This window comes from Petromyzon marinus, chromosome 76 (assembly GCF_048934315.1).
Source record: "Petromyzon marinus isolate PM22_M1 ecotype Great Lakes invasive population chromosome 76, UKy_Petmar_22M1.pri1.0, whole genome shotgun sequence".
In the NCBI taxonomy this organism is placed as follows: Eukaryota; Metazoa; Chordata; class Hyperoartia; order Petromyzontiformes; family Petromyzontidae; genus Petromyzon; species Petromyzon marinus.
In genome coordinates this window covers 5,233,212-5,259,481 of record NC_133742.1, presented here as the reverse complement: position 1 = coordinate 5,259,481, position 26,270 = coordinate 5,233,212, and the positions used below count along the sequence as shown (strand labels likewise).

The window sequence follows — 26,270 nt, the reverse complement described above, 5'->3', positions numbered from 1 at the left end:
CCCTGGACACAGCAGCAGCATCATCAGCAGCATCATCACCATCAGCATCATCAGCAGCAGCAGCATCATCACCATTAGCAGCATCATCATCACCATCAGCAGCATCATCATCATCATCAGCAGCAGCAGCAGCATCATCACCATCATCACCATCAGCAGCATCATCATCATCATCAGCAGCAGCATCATCAGCAGCATCATAACCATCAGCATCATCATCAGCAGCATCATCATCATCATCAGCAGCAGCATCATCATCATCATCAGCAGCAGCATCAGCAGCATCATCAGCAGCAGCATCATCATCAGCATCATCATCGTCATCATCAGCAGCATCATCATCATCATCAGCATCATCGTCATCATCAGCAGCATCATCATCAGCAGCAGCAGCAGCATCATCAGCAGTAGCATCACCCTGGACACAGCAGCAGCATCATCAGCAGCATCATCACCATCAGCATCATCAGCAGCAGCAGCATCATCACCATTAGCAGCATCATCATCACCATCAGCAGCATCATCATCATCAGCAGCAGTAGCAGCAGCATCATCACCATCATCACCATCAGCAGCATCATCATCATCAGCAGCATCATCACCCTGGACACAGCAACATCATCATCAGCAACATCATCATCATCACCATCATCATCATCAGCAGCAGCAGCAGCATCATCACCATCATCATCAGCAGCATCATCATCATCATCACCATCATCATCAGCACACAGTCACCACGATGACACGGCAGGAAAGCTCATGAAGGTGGACGAGGAGGAGGTGGACGAGGAGGAGGTGGACGAGGAGGAGGTGGACGAGGAGGAGGTGGACGAGGAGGTGGACGAGGAGGTGGACGAGGAGGAGGTGGATGAGGAGGAGGTGGATGAGGAAGAGGTGGACGAGGAGGAGGTGGACGAGGAGGTGGACGAGGAGGAGGTGGACGAGGAGGAGGTGGATGAGGAGGAGGTGGATGAGGAAGAGGTGGACGAGGAGGAGGTGGATGAGGAGGTGGATGAGGAGGAGGTGGACGAGGAGGTGGACGAGGAGGAGGTGGACGAGGAGGTGGACGAGGAGGTGGACGAGGAGGAGGTGGATGAGGAGGAGGTGGATGAGGAAGAGGTGGACGAGGAGGAGGTGGACGAGGAGGTGGACGAGGAGGAGGTGGACGAGGAGGAGGTGGATGAGGAGGAGGTGGATGAGGAAGAGGTGGACGAGGAGGAGGTGGATGAGGAGGTGGATGAGGAGGAGGTGGACGAGGAGGTGGACGAGGAGGAGGTGGACGAGGAGGAGGTGGACGAGGAGGTGGACGAGGAGGAGGTGGATGAGGAGGAGGTGGACGAGGAGGAGGTGGATGAGGAGGAGGTGGATGAGGAAGAGGTGGACGAGGAGGAGGTGGATGAGGAGGTGGATGAGGAGGAGGTGGACGAGGAGGTGGACGAGGAGGAGGTGGACGAGGAGGAGGTGGACGAGGAGGAGGTGGACGAGGAGGTGGACGAGGAGGAGGTGGACGAGGAGGAGGTGGACGAGGAGGTGGACGAGGTGGACGAGGAGGTGGATGAGGAGGAGGTGGACGAGGAGGTGGACGAGGAGGAGGTGGACGAGGAGGAGGTGGATGAGGAGGAGGTGGATGAGGAAGAGGTGGACGAGGAGGAGGTGGACGAGGAGGTGGACGAGGAGAAGGTGGACGAGGAGGAGGTGGATGAGGAGGAGGTGGATGAGGAAGAGGTGGACGAGGAGGAGGTGGATGAGGAGGTGGATGAGGAGGAGGTGGAAGAGGAGGTGGACGAGGAGGAGGTGGACGAGGAGGTGGATGAGGAGGAGGTGGACGAGGAGGTGGACGAGGAGGAGGTGGACGAGGAGGAGGTGGATGAGGAGGAGGTGGATGAGGAAGAGGTGGACGAGGAGGAGGTGGATGAGGAGGTGGATGAGGAGGTGGACGAGGAGGTGGACGAGGAGGAGGTGGACGAGGAGGAGGTGGACGAGGAGGTGGACGAGGAGGAGGTGGACGAGGAGGAGGTGGACGAGGAGGTGGACGAGGAGGAGGTGGACGAGGAGGAGGTGGACGAGGAGGAGGTGGATGAGGAGGTGGACGAGGAGGAGGTGGACGAGGAGGAGGTGGATGAGGAGGAGGTGGATGAGGAAGAGGTGGACGAAGAGGAGGTGGATGAGGAGGTGGATGAGGAGGAGGTGGACGAGGAGGTGGACGAGGAGGAGGTGGACGAGGAGGAGGTGGACGAGGAGGTGGACGAGGAGGAGGTGGACGAGGAGGAGGTGGACGAGGAGGTGGACGAGGAGGAGGTGGACGAGGAGGTGGACGAGGAGGAGGTGGATGAGGAGGTGGACGAGGAGGTGGACGAGGAGGTGGACGAGGAGGAGGTGGACGAGGAGATGGACGAGGAGGTGGACGAGGAGGTGGACGAGGAGGAGGTGGATGAGGAGGTGGATGAGGAGGAGGTGGACGAGGAGGTGGACGAGGAGGAGGTGGACGAGGAGGAGGTGGACGAGGAGGAGGTGGACGAGGAGGTGGACGAGGAGGAGGTGGACGAGGAGGAGGTGGACGAGGAGGTGGACGAGGAGGAGGTGGACGAGGAGGAGGTGGATGAGGAGGTGGACAAGGAGGTGGATGAGGAGGTGGACGAGGAGGAGGTGGACGAGGAGGTGGACGAGGAGGTGGACGAGGAGGAGGTGGATGAGGAGGAGGTGGATGAGGAAGAGGTGGACGAGGAGGAGGTGGATGAGGAGGTGGATGAGAAGGTGGACGAGGAGGTGGACGAGGTGGATGAGGAGGTGGATGAGGTGGACGAGGAGGTGGATGAGGAGGTGGATGAGGAGGAGGTGGACGAGGAGGTGGACGAGGAGGAGGTGGATGAGGAGGTGGATGAGGTGGACGAGGAGGTGGATGAGGAGGTGGATGAGGAGGAGGTGGACGAGGAGGTGGACGAGGAGGTGGATGAGGAGGTGGATGAGGAGGTGGATGAGGAGGAGGTGGACGAGGAGTTGGATGAGGTGGACGAGGAGGAGGTGGACGAGGAGGTGGAGGAGGTGGACGAGGAGGAGGTGGATCAGGAGGTGGATGAGGAGGTGGATGAGGTGGACAAGGATGAGGTGGACGAGGAGGAGGTGGATGAGGTGGACGAGGATGAGTGGGTGGAGGTGGTGGACGAGGTGGAGATGGAGTAGGAGGACGAAGAGGTGGACGAGGAGGAGGTGGACGAGGAGGAGTGGGTGGAGTAGGAGGTGGACGAGGTGGAGTAGGAGGTGGACGAGGTGGAGTAGGTGGAGTGGGTGGACGTGGTGGACGAAGAGGAGTGGGTGGAGTAGGAGGTGGACGAGGTGGAGTAGGTGGAGTGGGTGGACGAGGTGGACGAGTGGGTGGACGAGTGGGTGGACGAGGTGGAGTAGGTGGAGTGGGTGGACGAGGTGGACGAGTGGGTGGACGAGGTGGTGGATGAGGAGGTGGACGAGGTGGAGTGGGTGGAGTGGGTGGACGAGGTGGGTGGACAAGGTGGAGTGGGTGGAGTGGGTGGACGAGGTGGACGAGTGGGTGGACGAGATGGAGGTCCCAATACTCACCGGCTGCGTGGGGAGAGAGGTGGACGACGAGTGGGTGGACGAGGTGGTGGATGAGGAGGTGGACGAGGTGGAGTGGGTGGACGAGGTGGTGGATGAGGAGGTGGATGAGGAGGTGGACGAGGTGGAGTAGGTGGAGTGGGTGGCCGAGGTGGACCAAGTGGGTGGACGAGGAGTGGGTGGACGAGGTGGTGGAGTAGGTGGAGTATGTGGAGTAGGTGGAGTGGGTGGACGAGATGGTGGAGTAGGTGGAGTGGGTGGACGAGGTGGACGAGTGGGTGGACGAGGTGGAGGTCCCAATACTCACCGGCTGCGTGGGGAGAGAGGTGGACGACGAGGTGGACGAGGTGGTGGACGAGGTGGTGGACGAGAAAGTGGACGAGGAGGTGGATGAGGTGGAGTAGGTGGAGTGGGTGGACGCCCGGGGCGAGCAGACGAGGCGTAGGGAGAGACGAGGACCCCACAGGGTCGTCCAGAGCCCGGTCCACCACACCATCGTCACCGGGGATCTGGGTTCACGGAACCAGGGGTCAGGGACCTGGAATCAGGGACCTGGGATTAGAGACCTGGGATTAGAGACCTGGGATTAGAGACCTGGGATTAGAGACCTGGGGTTAGGGACCTGGGATTAGAGACCTGGGATCAGGGACCTGGGATTAGAGACCTGGGATCAGGGACCTGGGATTAGAGACCTGGGGTCACGGAACCTGGGATTAGAGACCTGGGGTCACGGAACCTGGGATTAGAGACCTGGGATTGGAGACCTGGGTTAGCGACCTGGGATTAGAGACCTGGGGTTAGAGACCTGGGATTAGGGACCTGGGTTTAGAGACCTGGGATTAGAGACCTGGGATTTGGGACCTGGGATTAGAGACCTGGGATTAGAGACCTGGGGTCACAGAACCTGGGATTAGAGACCTGGGATTGGAGACCTGGGTTAGCGACCTGGGATTAGAGACCTGGGGTTAGAGACCTGGGATTAGAGACCTGGGATAAGAGACCTGGGATTAGAGGCCTGGGATTAGAGACCTGGGATTAGAGACCTGGGATTAGAGACCTGGGATTAGGGATCTGGGATCACGGAACCTGGGGTCAGGGACCTGGGTTTAGAGACCTGGGATTAGAGACCTGGGATTAGAGACCTGGGGTCAGGGACCTGGGATTAGAGACCTGGGATTAGAGCGCTGGGATTAGGGACCTGGGATTAGAGACCTGGGATTAGAGACCTGGGATTAGAGACCTGGGATTAGAGACCTGGGATTAGAGACCTGGGGTCAGGGACCTGGGATTAGAGACCTGGGATCACGGAACCTGGGATTAGGGACCTGGAATTAGAGACCTGGGATTAGAGACCTGGGATTAGAGACCTGGAATTAGAGACCTGGGATTAGGGACCTGTGGTTAGAGACCTGGGATTAGAGACCTGGGATTGGGGACCTGGGATTGGGGACCTGGGATTAGAGACCTGGGATTAGAGGCCTGGGATTAGAGACCTGGGATTAGAGGCCTAGGATTAGAGACCTGGGATTAGAGACCTGGGATTAGAGACCTGGGGTCACGGACCTGGGATTAGAGGCCTGGGGTCACAGAACCTGGGATTGGGGACCTGGGATTATGAAACTGGAATTAGGGATCTGGGTGTGGGGACCTGGGTCTGTTGGGGCAAAGTGCTGCGAGCCTTGAAGCAGAACCGACCACGCCCGGCCGCCTTTGTCTCTCCCCCCCCCCCCCCCAGTGTGTACACACAGTGGACACACACACAAAGACAAAGCTCCCCCAGGTAGCCTCTAACATGACTGTAGGGGAAAGTGGCTGTCAGTCGTGGAGAGTAGCAGCAGCAGTGTCTATGAAGGCTACCGGCACTGTGGCTACACACAGTGTGAGTGGTGTGAGTGGTGTGGCCGGAACCACGCCCGGCCGCCTTTGTCTCTCCCCCAGTGGCTACACACAGTGGGGACACACAAAGACAAAGCTCCCCCAGGTAGCCTCTAACAGACCGTAGGGGCAAGTGGCTGTCAGTAGCAGCAGTGTCTATGAAGGCTACCGGCACTGTGGCTACACACACAGTGTGTGTGGTGTGAGTGGTGTGGGCGGACCCACGCCCGGCCGCCTTTGTCTCTCCCCCCCCCCCACTCAGCGACCACCAAATTTCAGGCCGAGTCAACCTAAGGGCAGGGCCGCCCAAGACCGCTTCGAGATTTTTTTAAAAAAAATCGTCACTAGGTGTAACAACAACAACAACATCAGCAACGACGACGACTACGTCATTGCGGCGGCTGTGCCAGGCTAGGTGCACCTCCACCTCCACGACCACCACCACGAGGTAACGCAACCCACCTTGTTACTGTACGCGTGGGACAGTGAAGCCGCGCCCACCGGTGCGCTCCGATTGGCTCTCCTCAGCCTGCGCCGCGACGTCACCGCGCAGACGACGGCGATGACGTCATCGCGCAGCCGCCGATGACGTCACCTCGCCGCCCGTCCCCTCACCAACGTCACCCCGCAACCGACAAAAACGTCACCGCGCAGTCCTCTTACGTCACCGCGCTACCACCCCCCCCGCCCCCTCTATGACGTCACCGCGCGGACATAAACGTCACCGCGCAACCGACAAATACGTCACCGCGCAGTCCTCTTACGTCACCGCGCTACCACCCCCGCCCCCTCTATGACGTCACCGCGCCGACATAAACGTCATCGCGCAACCGACAATTACGTCACCTCGCAGTCCTCTTACGTCACCGCGCTACCACCCCCCCCGCCCTCTCTATGACGTCACCGCGCCGACAGAAACGTCACCGCGCAACTAACAAATACGTCACCTCGCAGTCCTCTTACGGCACCGCGTTACCACCCCCCCTCAGCCCGCTCCATGACGTCACCGCGCCTACACCAACGTCACCGCGCAACCGACAAAAAACGTCACCGCGCAGCCCCGCAACGTCACCGCGCTACCAGTAAAACCCGCCCCCTCTCACGCGTCACCGCCCCGGCCCCCTCCCCACACCAACGACGTCACCGCGCCGCCGACGTCACGTCCGCCTTCTTCCCTGCCCTGGGCTCGTGGTGGTGACGCAGCCGCCATGGTGAGCTCCGTCTCCGCCGCCATCACCGCCTCGCGCCGCAATCCGCCTCGCATCGTCGCCATCGCGCCCCGCCGAGCTCTCGCGGAGCTCGCGGCGGACCCGCGCCATCGTCGCCCTTCGATCGGCGTCGATATTTCGCTTCGCGCTTTTGACGCAGCCCGTCCGTCCGTTCGCCGTTAAGTTCGCTTCGACGCTGACGATTTTTTAATCTTTTACGCGGAGCGAGTTTCACCCTCACCCACCCCCGTGAAAATGTTTTTTAAACGCGAACGTAAAAGTTGTAGGTAGTGGGGTTTCGATTGTTTTTTGTTCGACGAACTTTTAAATGTTTAAAATATTTTTTAAAAAAATAACTCATCGCTTAGGGGCGAGACTGTCTGGTAGGACAGCGCTGGAGTGAAAGAGCCACGTTCAGATACGGCCTTTAAGCCTTCAATTTGAGGCTTAAAGGCCGTATCTGAACGTGGCTCTTCAATTTGAGGCTTAAAGGCCGTATCTGAACGTGGCTCTTTCACTCCAGCGCTGTCCTACCAGACAGTCTCGCCCCCTTCACCTGATGAAGGCCGCTTGTGTTGTGGCCGAAACGTCGTGAGAATATTATTGTGTTATTTTATTTTATCAATTTATTATTTTATTATCATTCTACGTGACTTTACCGAAAGAACCAAAGAAGATGAATCATTGCAGTCACGAAAGCTTTAAATCGAAATTCATCGCTTAGGGTTCGATTGAAATAAATAGGCCTTAGGGTCTGAACACGTGGGATAGAGAACACGCATACAGTGTGGTAGTGTACAGTGTTAGGTGTTCATCCAGCAGTGGATAAGTTAATGGTTGTACTGAGACACGGTGAACCACGTGGGTACACAGTGTGGTAGTGTACAGTGTTGGTGTTCATCTAGCAGTGGATAAGTTAATGGTTGTACTGAGACGGTGAACCACGTGGGTTAGAACACATACAGTGTGGTAGTGTACAGTGTTGGTGTTCATCCAGCAGTGGATAAGTTAATGGTTGTACTGAGACACGGTGAACCACGTGGGTTAGAGAACACACACATACAGTGTGGTAGTGTTGGTGTTCATCTAGCAGTGGATAAGTTAATGGTTGTACTGAGACACGGTAAACCACGTGGGATAGAGAACACACATACAGTGTGGTAGTGTTGGTGTTCATCTAGCAGTGGATAAGTTAATGGTTGTACTGAGACACGGTGAACCATGTGGGATAGAGAACACACATACAGTGTGGTAGTGTTGGTGTTCATCCAGCAGTGGATAAGTTAATGGTTGTACTGTGACACGGTGAACCACGTGGGTTAGAGAACACACACATACAGTGTGGTAGTGTTGGTGTTCGTCTAGCAGTGGATAAGTTAATGGTTGTACTGAGACACGGTGAACCACGTGGGATAGAGAACACACACATACAGTGTGGTAGTGTTGGTGTTCATCCAGCAGTGGATAAGTTAATGGTTGTACTGTGACACGGTGAACCACGTGGGTTAGAGAACACACATACAGTGTGGTAGTGTTGGTGTTCGTCTAGCAGTGGATAAATTAATGGTTGTACTGAGACACGGTGAACCACGTGGGTTAGAGAACACACATACAGTGTGGTAGTGTTGGTGTTCATCTAGCAGTGGATAAATTAATGGTTGTACTGTGACACGGTGGACCACGTGGGATAGAGAACACACATACAGTGTGGTAGTGTTGGTGTTCATCTAGCAGTGGATAAGTTAATGGTTGTACTGTGACACGGTGGACCACGTGGGATAGAACACATACAGTGTGGTAGTGTACAGTGTTGGTGTTCATCCAGCAGTGGATAAGTTAATGGTTGCACAGGGAGACACGTGGAGAGGGACCCACAGGTTTTTACCCAACATAATTATCCAGTCAGAATCCTTATCCTGCAGGAGAAATCCGAAGAGCTACTAAGCTCTTTACACACGAGTAGTAGCAGTGTCTAAAGCTACAGACAAAGATCCCCCGTGTAGCCTTAACATACAGTAGGGGCAAGTGGCTGCTAGTAGCGAATAGCAGCAGTGTCTATGAAGGCTACAGACAAAGATCCCCCGTGTAGCCTTAACATAATGTAGGGGCAAGTGGCTGTTAGTAGCGCGTAGCAGCAGCGTCTATGAAGGCTACAGACAAAGATCCCCCGTGTAGCCTTAACAGACTGTAGGGGCAAGTGGCTGTTAGTAGCGAGTAGCAGCATCGTCTATGAAGGCTACAGACAAAGGTCCCCCGTGTAGCCTTAACATACTGTAGGGGCAAGTGGCTGTTAGTAGCAGCAGTGTCTATGAAGGCTACAGACAAAGATCCCCCGTGTAGCCTTAACAGACTGTAGGGGCAAGTGGCTGTTAGTAGCGAGTAGCAGCATCGTCTATGAAGGCTACAGACAAAGATCCCCCGTGTAGCCTTAACACACTGTAGGGGCAAGTGGCTGTTAGTAGCAGCAGTGTCTATGAAGGCTACAGACAAAGATCCCCCGTGTAGCCTGAACAGACTGTAGGGGCAAGTGGCTGTTAGTAGTGAGTAGCAGCAGTCTCTAAATCTACAGACAAAGATCCCCCGTGTAGCCCTAACAGACTGTAGGGGCAAGTGGCTGTTTAGTAGTGGGTAGCAGCAGTGTCTAAAGCTACAGACAAAGATCCCCCGTGTAGCCTTAACAGACTGTAGGGGCAAGTGGCTGTTAGTAGCGAGTAGCAGCAGCGTCTAAAGCTAGAGACAAAGATCCCCCGTCTAGCCTTAACATACTGTAGGGGCAAGTGGCTGTTAGTAGCGAGTAGCAGCAGCGTCTATGAAGGCTACAGACAAAGGTTCCCCGTGTAGCCTTAACAGACTGTAGGGGCAAGTGGCTGTTAGTAGCGAGTAGCAGCATCGTCTATGAAGGCTACAGACAAAGGTTCCCCGTGTAGCCTTAACATACTGTAGGGGCAAGTGGCTGTTAGTAGCGAGTAGCAGCAGCGTCTATGAAGGCTACAGACAAAGATCCCCCGTGTAGCCTGAACAGACTGTAGGGGCAAGTGGCTGTTAGTAGCAGCAGTGTCTATGAAGGCTACAGACAAAGATCCCCCGTGTAGCCTTAACATACTGTAGGGGCAAGTGGCTGTTAGTAGCGAGTAGCAGCAGCGTCTATGAAGGCTACAGACAAAGGTCCCCCGTGTAGCCTTAACATACTGTAGGGGCAAGTGGCTGTTAGTAGCAGCAGCGTCTATGAAGGCTACAGACAAAGGTCCCCCGTGTAGCCTTAACATACTGTAGGGGCAAGTGGCTGTTAGTAGCGAGTAGCAGCAGTCTCTAAAGCTACAGACAAAGATTCCCCGTGTAGCCCTAACAGACTGTAGGGGCAAGTGGCTGTTAGTAGCGAGTAGCAGCAGTCTCTAAAGCTACAGACAAAGATCCCCCGTGTAGCCCTAACAGACTGTAGGGGCAAGTGGCTGTTTAGTAGTGGGTAGCAGCAGTCTCTAAATCTACAGACAAAGATCCCCCGTGTAGCCTGTAACAGACTGTAGGGGCAAGTGGCTGTTAGTAGTAGCGAGTAGCAGCACTGTCTCTAAAGCTACAGACAAAGATCCCCCGTGTAGCCTTAACATACTGTAGGGGCAAGTGGCTGGTTAGTAGTGAGTAGCAGCAGTCTCTAAAGCTACAGACAAAGATCCCCCGTGTAGCCTTAACATACAGTAGGGGCAAGTGGCTGTTAGTAGCGAGTAGCAGCAGTGTCTAAAGCTACAGACAAAGATCCCCCGTGTAGCCTTAACATACAGTAGGGGCAAGTGGCTGTTAGTAGCGAGTAGCAGCAGTCTCTAAAGCTACAGACAAAGATCCCCCGTGTAGCCTGAACAGACTGTAGGGGCAAGTGGCTGTTAGTAGCGAGTAGCAGCAGCGTCTATGAAGGCTACAGACAAAGGTCCCCCGTGTAGCCCTAACAGACTGTAGGGGCAAGTGGCTGCTAGTAGCGAGTAGCAGCATCGTCTATGAAGGCTACAGACAAAGATCCCCCGTGTAGCCTTAACATACTGTAGGGGCAAGTGGCTGTTAGTAGCAGCAGCGTCTATGAAGGCTACAGACAAAGGTCCCCCGTGTAGCCCTAACAGACTGTAGGGGCAAGTGGCTGTTTAGTAGTGGGTAGCAGCAGTGTCTAAAGCTACAGACAAAGATCCCCCGTGTAGCCTCAACATACAGTAGGGGCAAGTGGCTGTTAGTAGCGAATAGCAGCAGTGTCTAAAGCTACAGACAAAGATCCCCCGTGTAGCCTTAACAGACTGTAGGGGCAAGTGGCTGCTAGTAGCGAATAGCAGCATTGTCTATGAAGGCTACAGACAAAGGTCCCCCGTGTAGCCTTAACATACAGTAGGGGCAAGTGGCTGTTTAGTAGCGAGTAGCATCAGTGTCTATGAAGGCTACAGACAAAGGTCCCCCGTGTAGCCTTAACAGACTGTAGGGGCAAGTGGCTGTTTAGTAGTGGGTAGCAGCAGTGTCTAAAGCTACAGACAAAGATCCCCCGTGTAGCCCTAACAGACTGTAGGGGCAAGTGGATGTTAGTTGCGAGTAGCAGCAGTCTCTAAATCTACAGACAAAGGTCCCCCGTGTAGCCCTAACAGACTGTAGGGGCAAGTGGCTGTTTAGTAGTGGGTAGCAGCATTGTCTAAAGCTACAGACAAAGGTCCCCCGTGTGTAGCCTGTAACAGACTGTAGGGGCAAGGGGCTGTTAGCGAGCAGCGTCTATGAAGGCCGGAACGGTACGTGATGGGGATGGGTGGCCAGCACCACGCGCCCGGCCGCCTTTGTCTCCCCCACTAGGCGATGGTTGACCACACCGCCGCTACACCAGCTGCTCGCCTGTGGCTGGGTCGACCTAGGGGGGCGAGCCCCCCCTATGACCAAGTTGGGATAGTTCCAATTCGCAGCGCGAACCGCAGGCACGGCCGCTTTGTCCCACGTAATACAACTCTGTCTCTCTCTCTGTCTCTCTGTACCTCTGTCTCTCTCTGTACCCGTCTCTCTCTCTGTCTCTCTGTACCTGTCTCTCTCTCTCTGTACCCTCTCTACCCCCTCTCTCTCTGTCCCCTCTCTGTCTCTCCCCCCCCTCTCTCTCTCTCTGTCTCTCCGTCTCTGTCTGTCTCTATCCCCTCTCTCTCTCTCTCTCTCTCTCTCTCCCCCCTCTCTCTCTCCCCCTCTCTCCCCCTCTCTCTCTCTGTCCCCCTCTCTCCCCCTCTCTCTCTCTGTCCCCCTCTCTCTCCCCTCTCTCTCTGTCCCCCTCTCTGTCTCTCCGTCTCTGTCTGTCTCTATCCCCTCTCTCTGTCCCCCTCTCTCTCTCTCCCCCTCTCTCTCTCCCCCTCTCCCCCTCTCTCTCTCTCTCCCCCTCTCTCTCCCTTTCTCTCTCTCTCTGTCCCCCTCTCCCCCTCTCTCTCCCCCCTCTCTCTCTCTCTGTCTCCCTCTGTCTCCCTCTCCCCCTCTCGTCCCCCTCTCTCTCCCCCCTCTCTCTCCCCCTCTCTCTCCCCCCCCCTCTCTCCCCCCTCTCTCTCCCCCCTCCTCCCCCCTCTCGCAGGTGAACGTTCCCAAGTCGCGCAGGACCTTCTGCAAGAAGTGTCGCAAGCACCAGCCGCACAAAGTGACGCAGTACAAGAAGGGAAAGGACTCCGTCTACGCTCAAGGTGAGGGGACACCCCCTGGAGCGGGTCCACATAGCCGCCGTGACCAGGTCGAGGATTGACCCAAGTGCCACCTGTGATTTGTAAACAGATGAGTAATGTTTTATATATATATGTGTGTGTGTTTGTGTGTGTGTGTGTGTGCCTGGGGAGCGGTAGTGTAGCGGTTAGCGCTATGAACCTGGCGACCCGGGTTCGATTCCCGCTCACGGCCAACACCGTCAGTGGCGATTATTTGAACCGGTCCCGGGCCTCCCCTAGGTCGACTCAGCCTCAAATGAGTACCTGGTGCGGTGTGTAGTAAACATCGTCACTGGGGAGACAAAGGCGGTCGGGCGTGGTGCTGGCCACCCACCCCCTCGTGTGTACCGTTCCGGCCTTCATAGACGCTGCTCGCTAACAGCACTTGCCCCTACAGTCTGTTAAGGCTATACGGGGGATCTTTGTCTTTGTTGCCTTGCTAGTAAGCTCGCCACCACGTAAGGGTAAAGGGGCCGTGGTCAGTTGGACATTAGACCCAAGCCGAAGCGTAACATCTAAAAAATAACATTTACAAAAATCTATTTTTATTTTAATGATAGAATATCGTATCGTCATCAGTGTGACAATAAGTATTATAGCGAGTTTTGCAGTCGATAGCACACTGGGAAGTGGGTTACAAATTGAGTTACAAGATTTGAATATACAACAACAACAGACAGTGAGTTAATAGAAAGCGTTTAAAAAGATTGTTTAAAAAAATCTATTTTTAATGATAGAATATCGTATCGTCATCAGTGTGACATAAGTATAGCGAGTTTTGCAGTCGATAGCACACTGTGAAAGTGGGTTACAAATTGAGTTACAAGATTTGAGGATACTACTACAACCAGAGTGAGTTAATAGAAAGCGTTTAAAAAGATTGTTTAAGAATTTATTTTTAATGATAGAATCTAGTATCGTCATCAGTGACAATAAGTATAGCGAGTTTTGCAGTCGATAGCACACTGGGAAAGTGGGTTACAAATTGAGTTACAAGATTTGAGGTAACAACAACAGACAGAGTGAGTTAATAGAAAGCGTTTAAAAAGATTGTTTAATTTTTGTTTATTTTTAATGATAGAATCTAGTATTGTCATCAGTGTGACATAAGTATAGCGAGTTTTGCAGTCGATAGCACACTGGGAAAGTGGGTTACAAATTGAGTTACAAGATTTGAGGATACTACTACAACAGAGTGAGTTAATAGAAAGCGTTTAAAAAGATTGTTTAAAAAAATCTATTTTTAATGATAGAATATCGTATCGTCATCAGTGTGACAATAAGTGTAGCGAGTTTTGCAGTTGATAGCACACTGGGAAAGTGGGTTACAAATTGAGTTACAAGATTTGAGGATACTACTACAACAGAGTGAGTTAATAGAAAGCGTTTAAAAAGATTGTTTAAAAAATCTATTTTTAATGATAGAATCTAGTATTGTCATCAGTGACGTAAGTATAGCGAGTTTTGCAGTCGATATCACACTGGAAAGTGGGTTACAAATTGAGTTACAAGATTTGAGGATACTACTACAACAGAGTGAGTTAATAGAAAGCGTTTAAAAAGATAGTTTAAAAATCTATTTTTAATGATAGTATCTAGTATTGTCATCAGTGTGACAATAAGTATTATAGCGAGTTTTGCAGTCGATAGCACACTGGGAAAGTGGGTTACAAATTGAGTTACAAGATTTGAGGTTTCAACAACAACAACAGACAGAGTGAGTTAATAGAAAGTGTGTAAAAAGATTGTTTAAAAATCTATTTTTAATGATAGACTATAGTATTGTCATCAGTGACATAAGTATAGCGAGTTTTCAGTCGATAGCACACTGGGAAAGTGGGTTACAAATTGAGTTACAAGATTTGAGGATACTACTACAACAGAGTGAGTTAATAGAAAGCGTTTAAAAAGATTGTTTAAAAATCTATTTTTAATGATAGAATCTAGTATCGTCATCAGTGACAATAAGTATAGCGAGTTTTGCAGTCGATAGCACACTGGGAAGTGGGTTACAAATTGAGTTACAAGATTTGAATATACAACAACAACAGACAGTGAGTTAATAGAAAGCGTTTAAAAAGATTGTTTAATTTTTGTTTATTTTTAATGATAGAATCTAGTATTGTCATCAGTGTGACATAAGTATAGCGAGTTTTGCAGTCGATAGCACACTGGGAAAGTGGGTTACAAATTGAGTTACAAGATTTGAGGTTTCAACAACAACAACAGTGAGTTAATAGAAAGTGTGTAAAAAGATTGTTTAAAAATCTATTTTTAATGATAGAATCTAGTATTGTCATCAGTGTGACATAAGTATGTCAAGTTTTCAGTCGATAGTACACTGGGAAGTGGGTTACAACAACAACAACAGACAGAGTGAGTTAATAGAAAGTGTGTAAAAAGATTGTTTAAAAATCTATTTTTAATGATAGACTATAGTATTGTCATCAGTGACGTAAGTATAGCGAGTTTTCAGTCGATAGCACACTGGGAAAGTGGGTTACAAATTGAGTTACAAGATTTGAGGATACTACTACAACCAGAGTTAAATTAAAGCGTGTATTAAGATAGTTTAATTTTTGTTTATTTTTAATGATAGACTATAGTATTGTCATCAGTAACAATAAGTATTATAGCGAGTTTTGCAGTCGATAGCACACTGGGAAAGTGGGTTACAAATTGAGTTACACGATTTGAGGATACTACTACAGAGCGAGTTAAATTAAAGCGTGTAATAAGATAGTTTAATTTTTGTTTATTTTTAATGATAGAATCTAGTATTGTCATCAGTGTGACATAAGTATGTCAAGTTTTCAGTCGATAGCACACTGGGAAGTGGGTTGCAAATTGAGTTACAAGATTTGAGGTTTCAACAACAGACAGAGTGAGTTAATAGAAAGCGTTTAAAAAGATTGTTTAAAAATCTATTTTTAATGATAGACTATAGTATTGTCATCAGTGTGACAATAAGTATAGCGAGTTTTCAGTCGATAGCACACTGGGAAATGGGGTACAAATTGAGTTACAAGATTTGAGGATACTACTACAACCAGAGTTAAATTAAAGCGTGTATTAAGAAAGTTTAATTTTGTTGTTTATTTTTAAGGATAGACTATAGTATCATCATCAATATGACAAGTATATCAAGTTTGCTGTCGATACCACATTGCGAAGTGGGTTACAAATTGAGTTACAAGATTTGAGGATACTACAACAACAGACAGAATGTTAATAGAAAGCGTGTAAAAAGATTGTTTAAAAATCTATTTTTATTTTTAATGATAGAATGTCGTATTGTCATTAGTGACAATAAGTATAGCGAGTTTTCAGTCGATAGCACACTGGGAAAGTGGGTTACAAATTGAGTTACAACATTTGAGGTTTCAACATCAACAACAGACAGAGTGAGTTAATAGAAAGCGTTTAAAAAGATTGTTTAAAAATCTATTTTTAATGATAGACTATAGTATTGTCATCAGTGTGACATAAGTATAGCGAGTTTGCAGTCGATAGCACACTGGGAAAGTGGGTTACAAATTGAGTTACAAGATTTGAGGATACTACTACAACCAGAGTTAAATTAAAGCGTGTATTAAGATAGTTTAATTGTGTTGTTTATTTTTAATGATAGACTATAGTATTGTCATCAGTGTGACATAAGTATATCAAGTTTGCTGTCGATACCACATTGCGAAGTGGATTACAAATTGAGTTACAAGATTTGAGGATACTACTACAGAGCGAGTTAAATTAAAGCGTGTAATAAGATAGTTTAATTTTTGTTTATTTTAATGATAGACTATAGTATCGTCATCAGTGTGACATAAGTATAGCGAGTTTTCAGTCGATAGCACACTGGGAAAGTGGGTTACAAATTGAGTTACAAGATTTGAGGATACTACTACAACCAGAGTTAAATTAAAGCGTGTATTAAGATAGTTTAATTGTGTTGTTTATTTTTAATGATAGACTATAGTATCGTCATCAGTGTGACAATAAGTATAGCGAGTTTTCAGTCGATAGCACACTGGGAAAGTGGGTTACAAATTGAGTTACAAGATTTGAGGATACTACTACAACCAGAGTTAAATTAAAGTGTGTATTAAGATAGTTTAATCTTGTTGTTTATTTTTAATGATAGACTATAGTATTGTCATCAGTATGACATAAGTATAGCGAGTTTTCAGTCGATAGCACACTGGGAAAGTGGGTTACAAATTGAGTTACAAGATTTGAGGATACTACTACAACCAGAGTTAAATGAAAGCATGTAAGAAGATAGTTTAATTTTTGTTTATTTTTAATGATAGAATCTAGTATTGTCATCAGTGTGACATAAGTATAGCGAGTTTTGCAGTCGATAGCACACTGGGAAAGTGGGTTACAAATTGAGTTACAAGATTTGAGGTTTCAACAACAACAGACACAGTGAGTTAATAGAAAGCGTTTAAAAAGATTGTTTAAAAATCTATTTTTAATGATAGAATCTAGTATTGTCATCAGTGTGACATAAGTATAGCGAGTTTTCAGTCGATAGCACACTGGGAAGTGGGTTACAAATCGAGTTACAAGATTTGAGGATACTACAACAACAGACAGAATGTTAATAGAAAGCGTTTAAAAAGATTGTTTAAAAATCTATTTTTATTTTTAATGATAGAATATCGTATTGTCATCAGTGTGACATAAGTATAGCGAGTTTTGCAGTCGATAGCACACTGGGAAATGGGTTACAAATTGAGTTACGAGATTTGAGGATTCAACAACAACAACAGACGGAGCGAGTTAAATGGAATCTTGTAAGAAGATAGTTTTGAGCGTTATTGTTTTTTTGTGGACTCTTGTCCGTACAGAGCACCCATCCCAGACTGCAGGTTAACTACCTCGCCGGAGATGTTAACTACCTCGCCGGAGATGTTAACTACCTCGCCGGAGATGTTAACTACCTCGCCGGGAGATGTTAACTACCTCGCCGGAGATGTTAACTCCCTCGCCGGATATGTTAACTACCTCGCCGGAGATGTTAACTACCTCGCCGGGAGATGTTAACTACCTCGCCGGAGATGTTAACTACCTCGCCGGAGATGTTAACTACCTCGCCGGAGATGTTAACTACCTCGCCGGAGATGTTAACTACCTCGCCGGAGATGTTAACTCCCTCGCCGGAGATGTTAACTACCTCGCCGGAGATGTTAACTACCTCGCCGGGAGATGTTAACTACCTCGCCGGAGATGTTAACTACCTCGCCGGGAGATGTTAACTACCTCGCCGGAGATGTTAACTACCTCGCCGGGAGATGTTAACTACCTCGCCGGGAGACGTTAACTACCTCGCCGGGAGATGTTAACTACCTCGCCGGGAGATGTTAACTACCTCGCCGGGAGATGTTAACTACCTCGCCGGGAGATGTTAACTACCTCGCCGGGAGATGTTAACTCCCTCGCCGGGAGATGTTAACTACCTCGCCGGAGATGTTAACTACCTCGCCGGGAGACGTTAACTACCTCGCCGGAGATGTTAACTACCTCGCCGGAGATGTTAACTACCTCGCCGGGAGATGTTAACTACCTCGCCGGAGATGTTAACTACCTCGCCGGGAGATGTTAACTCCCTCGCCGGGAGATGTTAACTCCCTCGCCGGGAGATGTTAACTACCTCGTCGGGAGATGTTAACTACCTCGCCGGAGATGTTAACTACCTCGCCGGAGATGTTAACTACCTCGCCGGGAGATGTTAACTACCTCGCCGGAGATGTTAACTACCTCGCCGGAGATGTTAACTACCTCGCCGGAGATGTTAACTCCCTCGCCGGAGATGTTAACTACCTCGCCGGGAGATGTTAACTACCTCGCCGGGAGATGTTAATTACCTCGCCGGAGATGTTAACTACCTCGCCGGAGATGTTAACTACCTCGCCGGGAGATGTTAACTACCTCGCCGGAGATGTTAACTACCTCGCCGGGAGATGTTAACTACCTCGCCGGGAGATGTTAACTCCCTCGCCGGGAGATGTTAACTCCCTCGCCGGAGATGTTAACTACCTCGCCGGAGATGTTAACTCCCTCGCCGGAGATGTTAACTACCTCGCCGGAGATGTTAACTCCCTCGCCGGAGATGTTAACTACCTCGCCGGAGATGTTAACTACCTCGCCGGAGATGTTAACTACCTCGCCGGGAGATGTTAACTACCTCACCGGAGATGTTAACTACCTCGCCGGGAGATGTTAACTACCTCGCCGGAGATGTTAACTACCTCGCCGGAGATGTTAACTACCTCGCCGGGAGATGTTAACTCCCTCGCCGGAGATGTTAACTACCTCGCCGGAGATGTTAACTACCTCGCCGGAGATGTTAACTACCTCGCCGGGAGATGTTAACTACCTCGCCGGAGATGTTAACTACCTCGCCGGAGATGTTAACTACCTCGCCGGAGATGTTAACTACCTCGCCGGAGATGTTAACTACCTCGCCGGGAGATGTTAACTACCTCGCCGGGAGATGTTAACTACCTCGCCGGAGATGTTAACTACCTCGCCGGAGATGTTAACTACCTCGCCGGAGATGTTAACTACCTCGCCGGGAGATGTTAACTACCTCGCCGGGAGATGTTAACTACCTCGCCGGAGATGTTAACTACCTCGCCGGGAGATGATAACTACCTCGCCGGGAGATGTTAACTACCTCGCCGGAGATGTTAACTACCTCGCCGGAGATGTTAACTACCTCGCCGGAGATGTTAACTACCTCGCCGGAGATGTTAACTACCTCGCCGGAGATGTTAACTACCTCGCCGGGAGATGATAACTACCTCGCCGGAGATGTTAACTCCCTCGCCGGAGATGTTAACTACCTCGCCGGAGATGTTAACTACCTCGCCGGAGATGTTAACTACCTCGCCGGAGATGTTAACTACCTCGCCGGGAGATGATAACTACCTCGCCGGAGATGTTAACTCCCTCGCCGGAGATGTTAACTACCTCGCCGGGAGATGTTAACTACCTCGCCGGGAGATGTTAACTACCTCGCCGGAGATGTTAACTACCTCGCCGGGAGATGTTAACTACCTCGCCGGAAGATGTTAACTACCTCGCCGGGAGATGTTAACTACCTCGCCGGGAGATGTTAACTACCTCGCCGGAGATGTTAACTCCCTCGCCGGAGATGTTAACTACCTCGCCGGGAGATGTTAACTACCTCGCCGGAGATGTTAACTACCTCGCCGGGAGATGTTAACTACCTCGCCGGAGATGTTAACTACCTCGCCGGGAGATGTTAACTACCTCGCCGGGAGATGTTAACTACCTCGCCGGAGATGTTAACTACCTCGCCGGGAGATGTTAACTACCTCGCCGGAGATGTTAACTACCTCGCCGGGAGATGTTAACTACCTCGCCGGGAGATGTTAACTCCCTCGCCGGGAGATGTTAACTACCTCGCCGGAGATGTTAACTCCCTCGCCGGGAGATGTTAACTACCTCGCCGGAGATGTTAACTCCCTCGCCGGGAGATGTTAACTACCTCGCCGGAGATGTTAACTACCTCGCCGGAGATGTTAACTACCTCGCCGGAGAGAGATGTTAACTCCCTCGCCGGGAGATGTTAACTACCTCGCCGGGAGATGTTAACTACCTCGCCGGGAGATGTTAACTACCTCGCCGGGAGATGTTAACTACCTCGCCGGAGATGTTAACTACCTCGCCGGGAGATGTTAACTACCTCGCCGGGAGATGTTAACTACCTCGCCGGGAGATGTTAACTACCTCGCCGGAGATGTTAACTACCTCGCCGGGAGATGTTAACTACCTCGCCGGGAGATGTTAACTACCTCGCCGGGAGATGTTAACTACCTCGCCGGGAGACGTTAACTACCTCGCCGGAGAGAGATGTTAACTACCTCGCCGGGAGATGTTAACTACCTCGCCGGGAGATGTTAACTCCCTCGCCGGAGATGTTAACTACCTCGCCGGGAGATGTTAACTCCCTCGCCGGAGACGTTAACTACCTCGCCGGGAGATGTTAACTACCTCGCCGGGAGATGTTAACTACCTCGCCGGGAGATGTTAACTCCCTCGCCGGAGATGTTAACTACCTCGCCGGGAGATGTTAACTACCTCGCCGGGAGATGTTAACTACCTCGCCGGAGATGTTAACTACCTCGCCGGAGAGAGATGTTAACTACCTCGCCGGGAGATGTTAACTACCTCGCCGGGAGATGTTAACTACCTCGCCGGGAGATGTTAACTACCTCGCCGGGAGATGTTAACTACCTCGCCGGAGAGAGATGTTAACTACCTCGCCGGGAGATGTTAACTCCCTCGCCGGGAGATGTTAACTACCTCGCCGGAGATGTTAACTCCCTCGCCGGGAGATGTTAACTACCTCGCCGGAGTTGTTAACTACCTCGCCGGGAGATGTTAACTACCTCGCCGGGAGATGTTAACTACCTCGCCGGGAGATGTTAACTACCTCGCCGGGAGATGTTAACTACCTCGCCGGGAGATGTTAACTCCCTCGCCGGAGATGTTAACTACCTCGCCGGGAGATGTTAACTACCTCGCCGGGAGATGTTAACTACCTCGCCGGGAGATGTTAACTACCTCGCCGGGAGATGTTAACTACCTCGCCGGAGAGAGATGTTAACTACCTCGCCGGAGAGAGATGTTAACTACCTCGCCGGAGAGAGATGTTAACTACCTCGCCGGAGAGAGATGTTAACTACCTCGCCGGGAGATGTTAACTCCCTCGCCGGGTATGCGGGAGGACGTTGTGGGTTGGACCCCACACGCCCTGCCGTCTGTTTTGAGTGTTTTGCGTGTTCTCTGCGGGTCCGGTGGGATTTCCCCTCTGCGTTTTGGAAGCGTCTGTGGCAAGAGCTTCATAGCTCATCGGATTCCTCAGTGCTGATTGCGATGATTGTTGTCGCAGGCAAGCGTCGCTACGACCGCAAACAGAGCGGCTATGGCGGGCAGACGAAACCGATCTTCCACAAGAAGGTGAGGTGATGGCGGCGGTGGTGGTGGTGGTGGCGGTGGTGGTGGTGGTGATGGTGGTGATGGTGGTGGTGGTGGTGGTGATGGTGGTGGTGGTGGTGATGGCGGTGATGGTGGTGGTGGTGGTGGTGACGGTGATGGTGGTGGTGGTGATGGTGGTGATGGTGGTGGTGGTGGCGGTGATGGTGATGGTGGTGATGGTGGTGGTGATGGTGGTGATGGTGATGGTGGTGGTGATGGTGGTGGTGATGGTGGTGATGGTGGTGGTGGTGGTGATGGTGGTGGTGATGGTGGTGGTGATGGTGGTGGTGATGGTGGTGATGGTGGTGATGGTGGTGGTGATGGTGGTGGTGGTGATGGTGGTGGTGATGGTGGTGGTGATGGTGGTGATGGTGGTGATGGTGGTGATGGTGGTGGTGATGGTGGTGGTGGTGATGGTGGTGGTGATGGCGGCGGTGGCGGTGATGGTGATGGTGGTGATGGTGGTGGTGGTGGTGATGATGGTGGTGATGGTGTTGTTGTTGTTGTTGTTCCAGGCGAAGACGACCAAGAAGATTGTGCTGCGCCTGGAGTGCGTGGAGCCCAGCTGCCGTGCCAAGCGGATGATCGCCATCAAGCGCTGCAAGCACTTCGAGCTGGGAGGAGACAAGAAACGGAAGGTGGGTGGGGCACCCCTCCACCACCCACCCACCCACTACACACACCACCACCCACCCACTACACACACCACCCACTACACACTACACCCACTACACACACCACCCACCCACCCACTACACACACCACCCACCCACTACACACACCACCCACCCACCCACTACACACACCACCCACCCACTACACACACCACCCACCCACTACACACTCCACCCACTACACACACCACCCACTACACACACCACCCACTACACACTACACCCACTACACACACCACCATCCACCCACCCACTACACACACCACCCACTACACACACCACCCACTACACACACCACCCACTACACACACCACCCACCCACCCACTACACACTCCACCCACCCACTACACGCACCACCCACACACTACACACACCACCCACCCACTACACACACCACCACCCACCCACTACACACACCACCACCCACCCACTACACACTCCACCCACCCACTACATGCACCACCCGCCCACTACACACACCACCCACTACACACTCCACCCACTACACGCACCACCCACACACTACACACACCACCACCCACCCACTACACACACCACCCACTACACACACTACACACCACCACCCACTACACACTCCACCCACTACACACCACACACACCACCACCCACCCACTACACACACCACCCACTACACGCACCACCCACCCACTACACACACCACCCACTACACGCACCACCCACCCACTACACACCCACCCACCCACTACACACTCCACCCACTACACACACCACCCACCCACTACACACTCCACCCACTACACACACCACCCACCCACTACACACTCCACCCACTACACACACCACCACCTACCCACTACACACACCACCACCCACCCACTACACACACCACCCACTACACACTCCACCCACTACACGCACCACCCACTACACACACCACCACCCACCCACTACACGCACCACCCACCCACTACACACCACCCACCCACTACACGCACCACCCACTACACACACCACCCACTACACACACCACCCACTACACACACTACACGCACCACCTACTACACACTCCACCCACTACACGCACCACCCACTACACACACCACACACTACACACACCACCCACCCACCCACTACACACTCCACCCACTACACACTCCACCACCCACCCACTACACACACCACCCACTACACACTCCACCCACTACACACACCACCCACTACACACACCACCCACTACACACACCACCCACTACACACACCACCCACCCACTACACACACCACCCACCCACTACACACACCACCCACCCACTACACACTCCACCCACTACACGCACCACCCACTACACGCACCACACACCCACTACACACACCACCCACCCACTACACACTACACACACCCACTACACACACCACCCACTACACACACCACACACCCACTACACACACCACTACACACACCACACACTACACACACCACCCACTACACACACCACACACACACTACACGCACCACCCACCCACTACACACACACCACCCACTACACACACCACACACTACACACACCACACACCCACTACACGCACCACCCACCCACTACACGCACCACCCACACACTACACACACCACCCACCCACTACACACACCACCACCCACCCACTACATACACCACCCACCCACTACATACACCACCCACCCACTACCCACTACACACACCACCCACTACACACACCACCCACCCACCACACACACCACCCACCCACCACACACACCACGCACCCACTACCCACTACACACACCACCCACTACACACACCACCCACCCACCACCCACTACACACCACCATCCACCCACCACTCACACCACCCTACACTTTACTCACCCTACACCCACTCACCCGCCTGCTCAGCCCAGTCGTCCACCCACGCACTTGCCCACTAACCCATCTACTCGCCCACCCACTCACCCATCTACTCACCCACCCACTCACCCATCTACTCACCCACCCAGCCATCTTCTCACCCACTCAGCCACCTAATCACCCACCCAGCCATCTACTCACCCACCCAGCCATCTACTCACCCACTCCCCCATCTACTCACCCACCCAGCCATCTACTCACCCACCCAACCATCTACTCACCCACTCAGCCATCTACTCACCCACCCACTCCCCCATCTACTCATCCACCCAGCCATCTACTCACCCACCCAGCCATCTACTCACCCACCCAGCCATCTACCCACCCACCCAGCCATCTACTCACCCACCCAGCCATCTACTCACCCACCCAGCCATCTACTCACCCACCCAGCCATCTACTCACCCACCCAGCCATCTACTCACCCACCCAGCCATCTACTCACTCAGCCATCTACTCACCCACCCAGCCATCTACTCACCCACCCAGCCATCTACTCACCCACCCAGCCATCTACTCACTCACCCAGCCATCTACTCACCCACTCAACCATCTACTCATCCACTCAGCCATCTACTCACCCACCCAGCCATCTACTCACCCACCCACTCAGCCATCTACTCACCCACCCACTCCCCCATCTACTCACCCACCCAGCCATTTACTCACCCACCCATCCATCTACTCACTCAGCCATCTACTCACCCACCCAGCCATCTACTCACCCACCCACCCATCTACTCACCCACCCACCCATCTACTCACCCAGCCATCTACTTACCCATCCAGCCATCTACTCACCCACCCAGCCATCTACTCACTCACCCAGCCATCTACTCACCCACCCAGCCATCTACTCACTCACCCAGCCATCTACTCACCCAGCCATCTACTCACCCACCCAGCCATCTACTCAGCCATCTACTCACCCATCCACCGTCACCCACTCGTCCACCCACTCATCCACACAAATCCGATGTATGGAAACCGTATTTTGGTTTGTGCATGGAGAGACTAACTTTGCGTGTGTGTGTCCGTGTGTGTCTGTCTGGGTGTTCATTCCTGTCTGGGGGTGTGTGTGTCTGTGTGTGTGTCCGTGTCACTGTGTGTCTGCATGGGTGTGTTTTTGCGTGTGTGTCCGTTGCTGTGTGTGTGTGTGTCTGTCTGTGTGTATCTGCGCGTGTCCGCGTGTGTGTCTGTGTCGCTGTATGTGTCTGCGCGTGTGTGTCTGTGTGTGTCTCTGCGTGTGTGTCTGCGTCTGTGTGTCTGCGTGTGTGTGTCTGCGTGTGTGTGTCTGCGTGTGTCTGTGTGTGTCCATGTCTGCGTGTGTCTGTGTGTCCGTGTCTGCATGTCTCTCTGCGTGTGTCTGTGTGTGTATGTGTGTGTCTGTGTATGTGTCTGTGTCTGTGTGTGTCTATGTGTCTGTGTGTCTCTGTGTGTGTGTCTGTGTGTCTGTGTCTCTCCATGCGCACCGTGTCTCCCCCAGGGCCAAGTCATCCAGTTCTAGGCCTCGTCTCGTCACCCCCCCACCGCCCAGCGCTGAACACGTGCCCAACAACAACAACTCGTGCACAACAACAACACGTGTGTGTGTGTACAACACGTGCCCAACAACAACAACTCGTGCACAACAACAACACGTGTGTGTGTGTGTACAACACGTGCCCAACAACAACAACTCGTGCACAACAACAACACGTGTGTGTGTGTGTACAACACGTGCCCAACAACAACAACTCGTGCACAACAACAACACGTGTGTGTGTGTACAACACGTGCACAACAACAACAACACGTGTGTGTGTGTGTGTACAACAACACGTGTGTGTGTGTGTACACAACAACTACAACACGTGTGTGTGTGTACAACAACAACAACTACAACAACACGTGTGTGTACAACAACACGTGTGTGTGTACACAACAACTACAACAACACGTGTGTGTGTACACAACAACAACTACAACAACACGTGTGTGTACAACAACACGTGTGTGTGTGTACAACTACAACACGTGTGTGTGTGTACAACTACAACACGTGTGTGCCCTGGGCTAATAAAGAGTGCCCTGCGATCACAACCAAACACGTTGTGTGCCACCTTGTCCCTCCTTACTGTGTTCATGTGTCGCTGGGCGTGCGGTCAGCACTACGTCGCTGTGTCTGGGGGAGCGGTGGTGCAGTGGTTAGCGCTACGTCGCTGTGTCTGGGGGAGCGGTGGTGCAGTGGTTAGCGCGGTGCGTCTGGGGGGAGCGGTGGTGCAGTGGTTAGCACTACGTCGCTGTGTCTGGGGGAGCGGTGGTGCAGTGGTTAGCGCGCTGCGTCTGGGGGGAGCGGTGG

At 52.0% G+C, this 26,270-nt stretch overlaps 2 protein-coding genes across 6 annotated transcripts in view; one reads left to right on the top strand and one right to left on the bottom strand.

Annotated features, from left to right (window-relative positions):
• Nucleotides 1–6,033, bottom strand: part of LOC142907257 (uncharacterized) — a 20,751-nt gene extending 14,718 nt beyond the window's left edge. The window contains exons 1-2 of the mRNA XM_076056547.1: nucleotides 5,911–6,033; nucleotides 3,881–4,111 (exon numbers count right to left, since the gene is read on the bottom strand). Coding sequence (XP_075912662.1) covers nucleotides 3,881–4,069 — 189 coding nt within the window. The 5' untranslated portion in view covers nucleotides 4,070–4,111; nucleotides 5,911–6,033. The remainder of the gene's footprint in view (nucleotides 1–3,880; nucleotides 4,112–5,910) is intronic.
• LOC116957516 (large ribosomal subunit protein eL42) overlaps nucleotides 1–26,016 on the top strand; it is a 55,935-nt gene extending 29,919 nt beyond the window's left edge. The window contains exons 1-7 of one of the 5 annotated variants that reach the window (XR_012930892.1): nucleotides 6,470–6,659; nucleotides 12,217–12,322; nucleotides 21,267–21,334; nucleotides 21,868–21,990; nucleotides 25,416–25,491; nucleotides 25,583–25,607; nucleotides 25,686–26,016. Coding sequence is in view for 2 of the 5 variants with exons in the window: in XM_032979721.2 (XP_032835612.1) it covers nucleotides 6,657–6,659; nucleotides 12,217–12,322; nucleotides 21,267–21,334; nucleotides 21,868–21,990; nucleotides 25,416–25,436 (321 nt within the window). In the remaining 3 variants the exon portion in view is untranslated. The other 4 variants (XR_012930894.1, XR_012930893.1, XM_032979721.2 and 1 more) reach the window with 4 other exon arrangements.
• The last annotated feature ends 254 nt before the right edge of the window (nucleotides 26,017–26,270 follow it).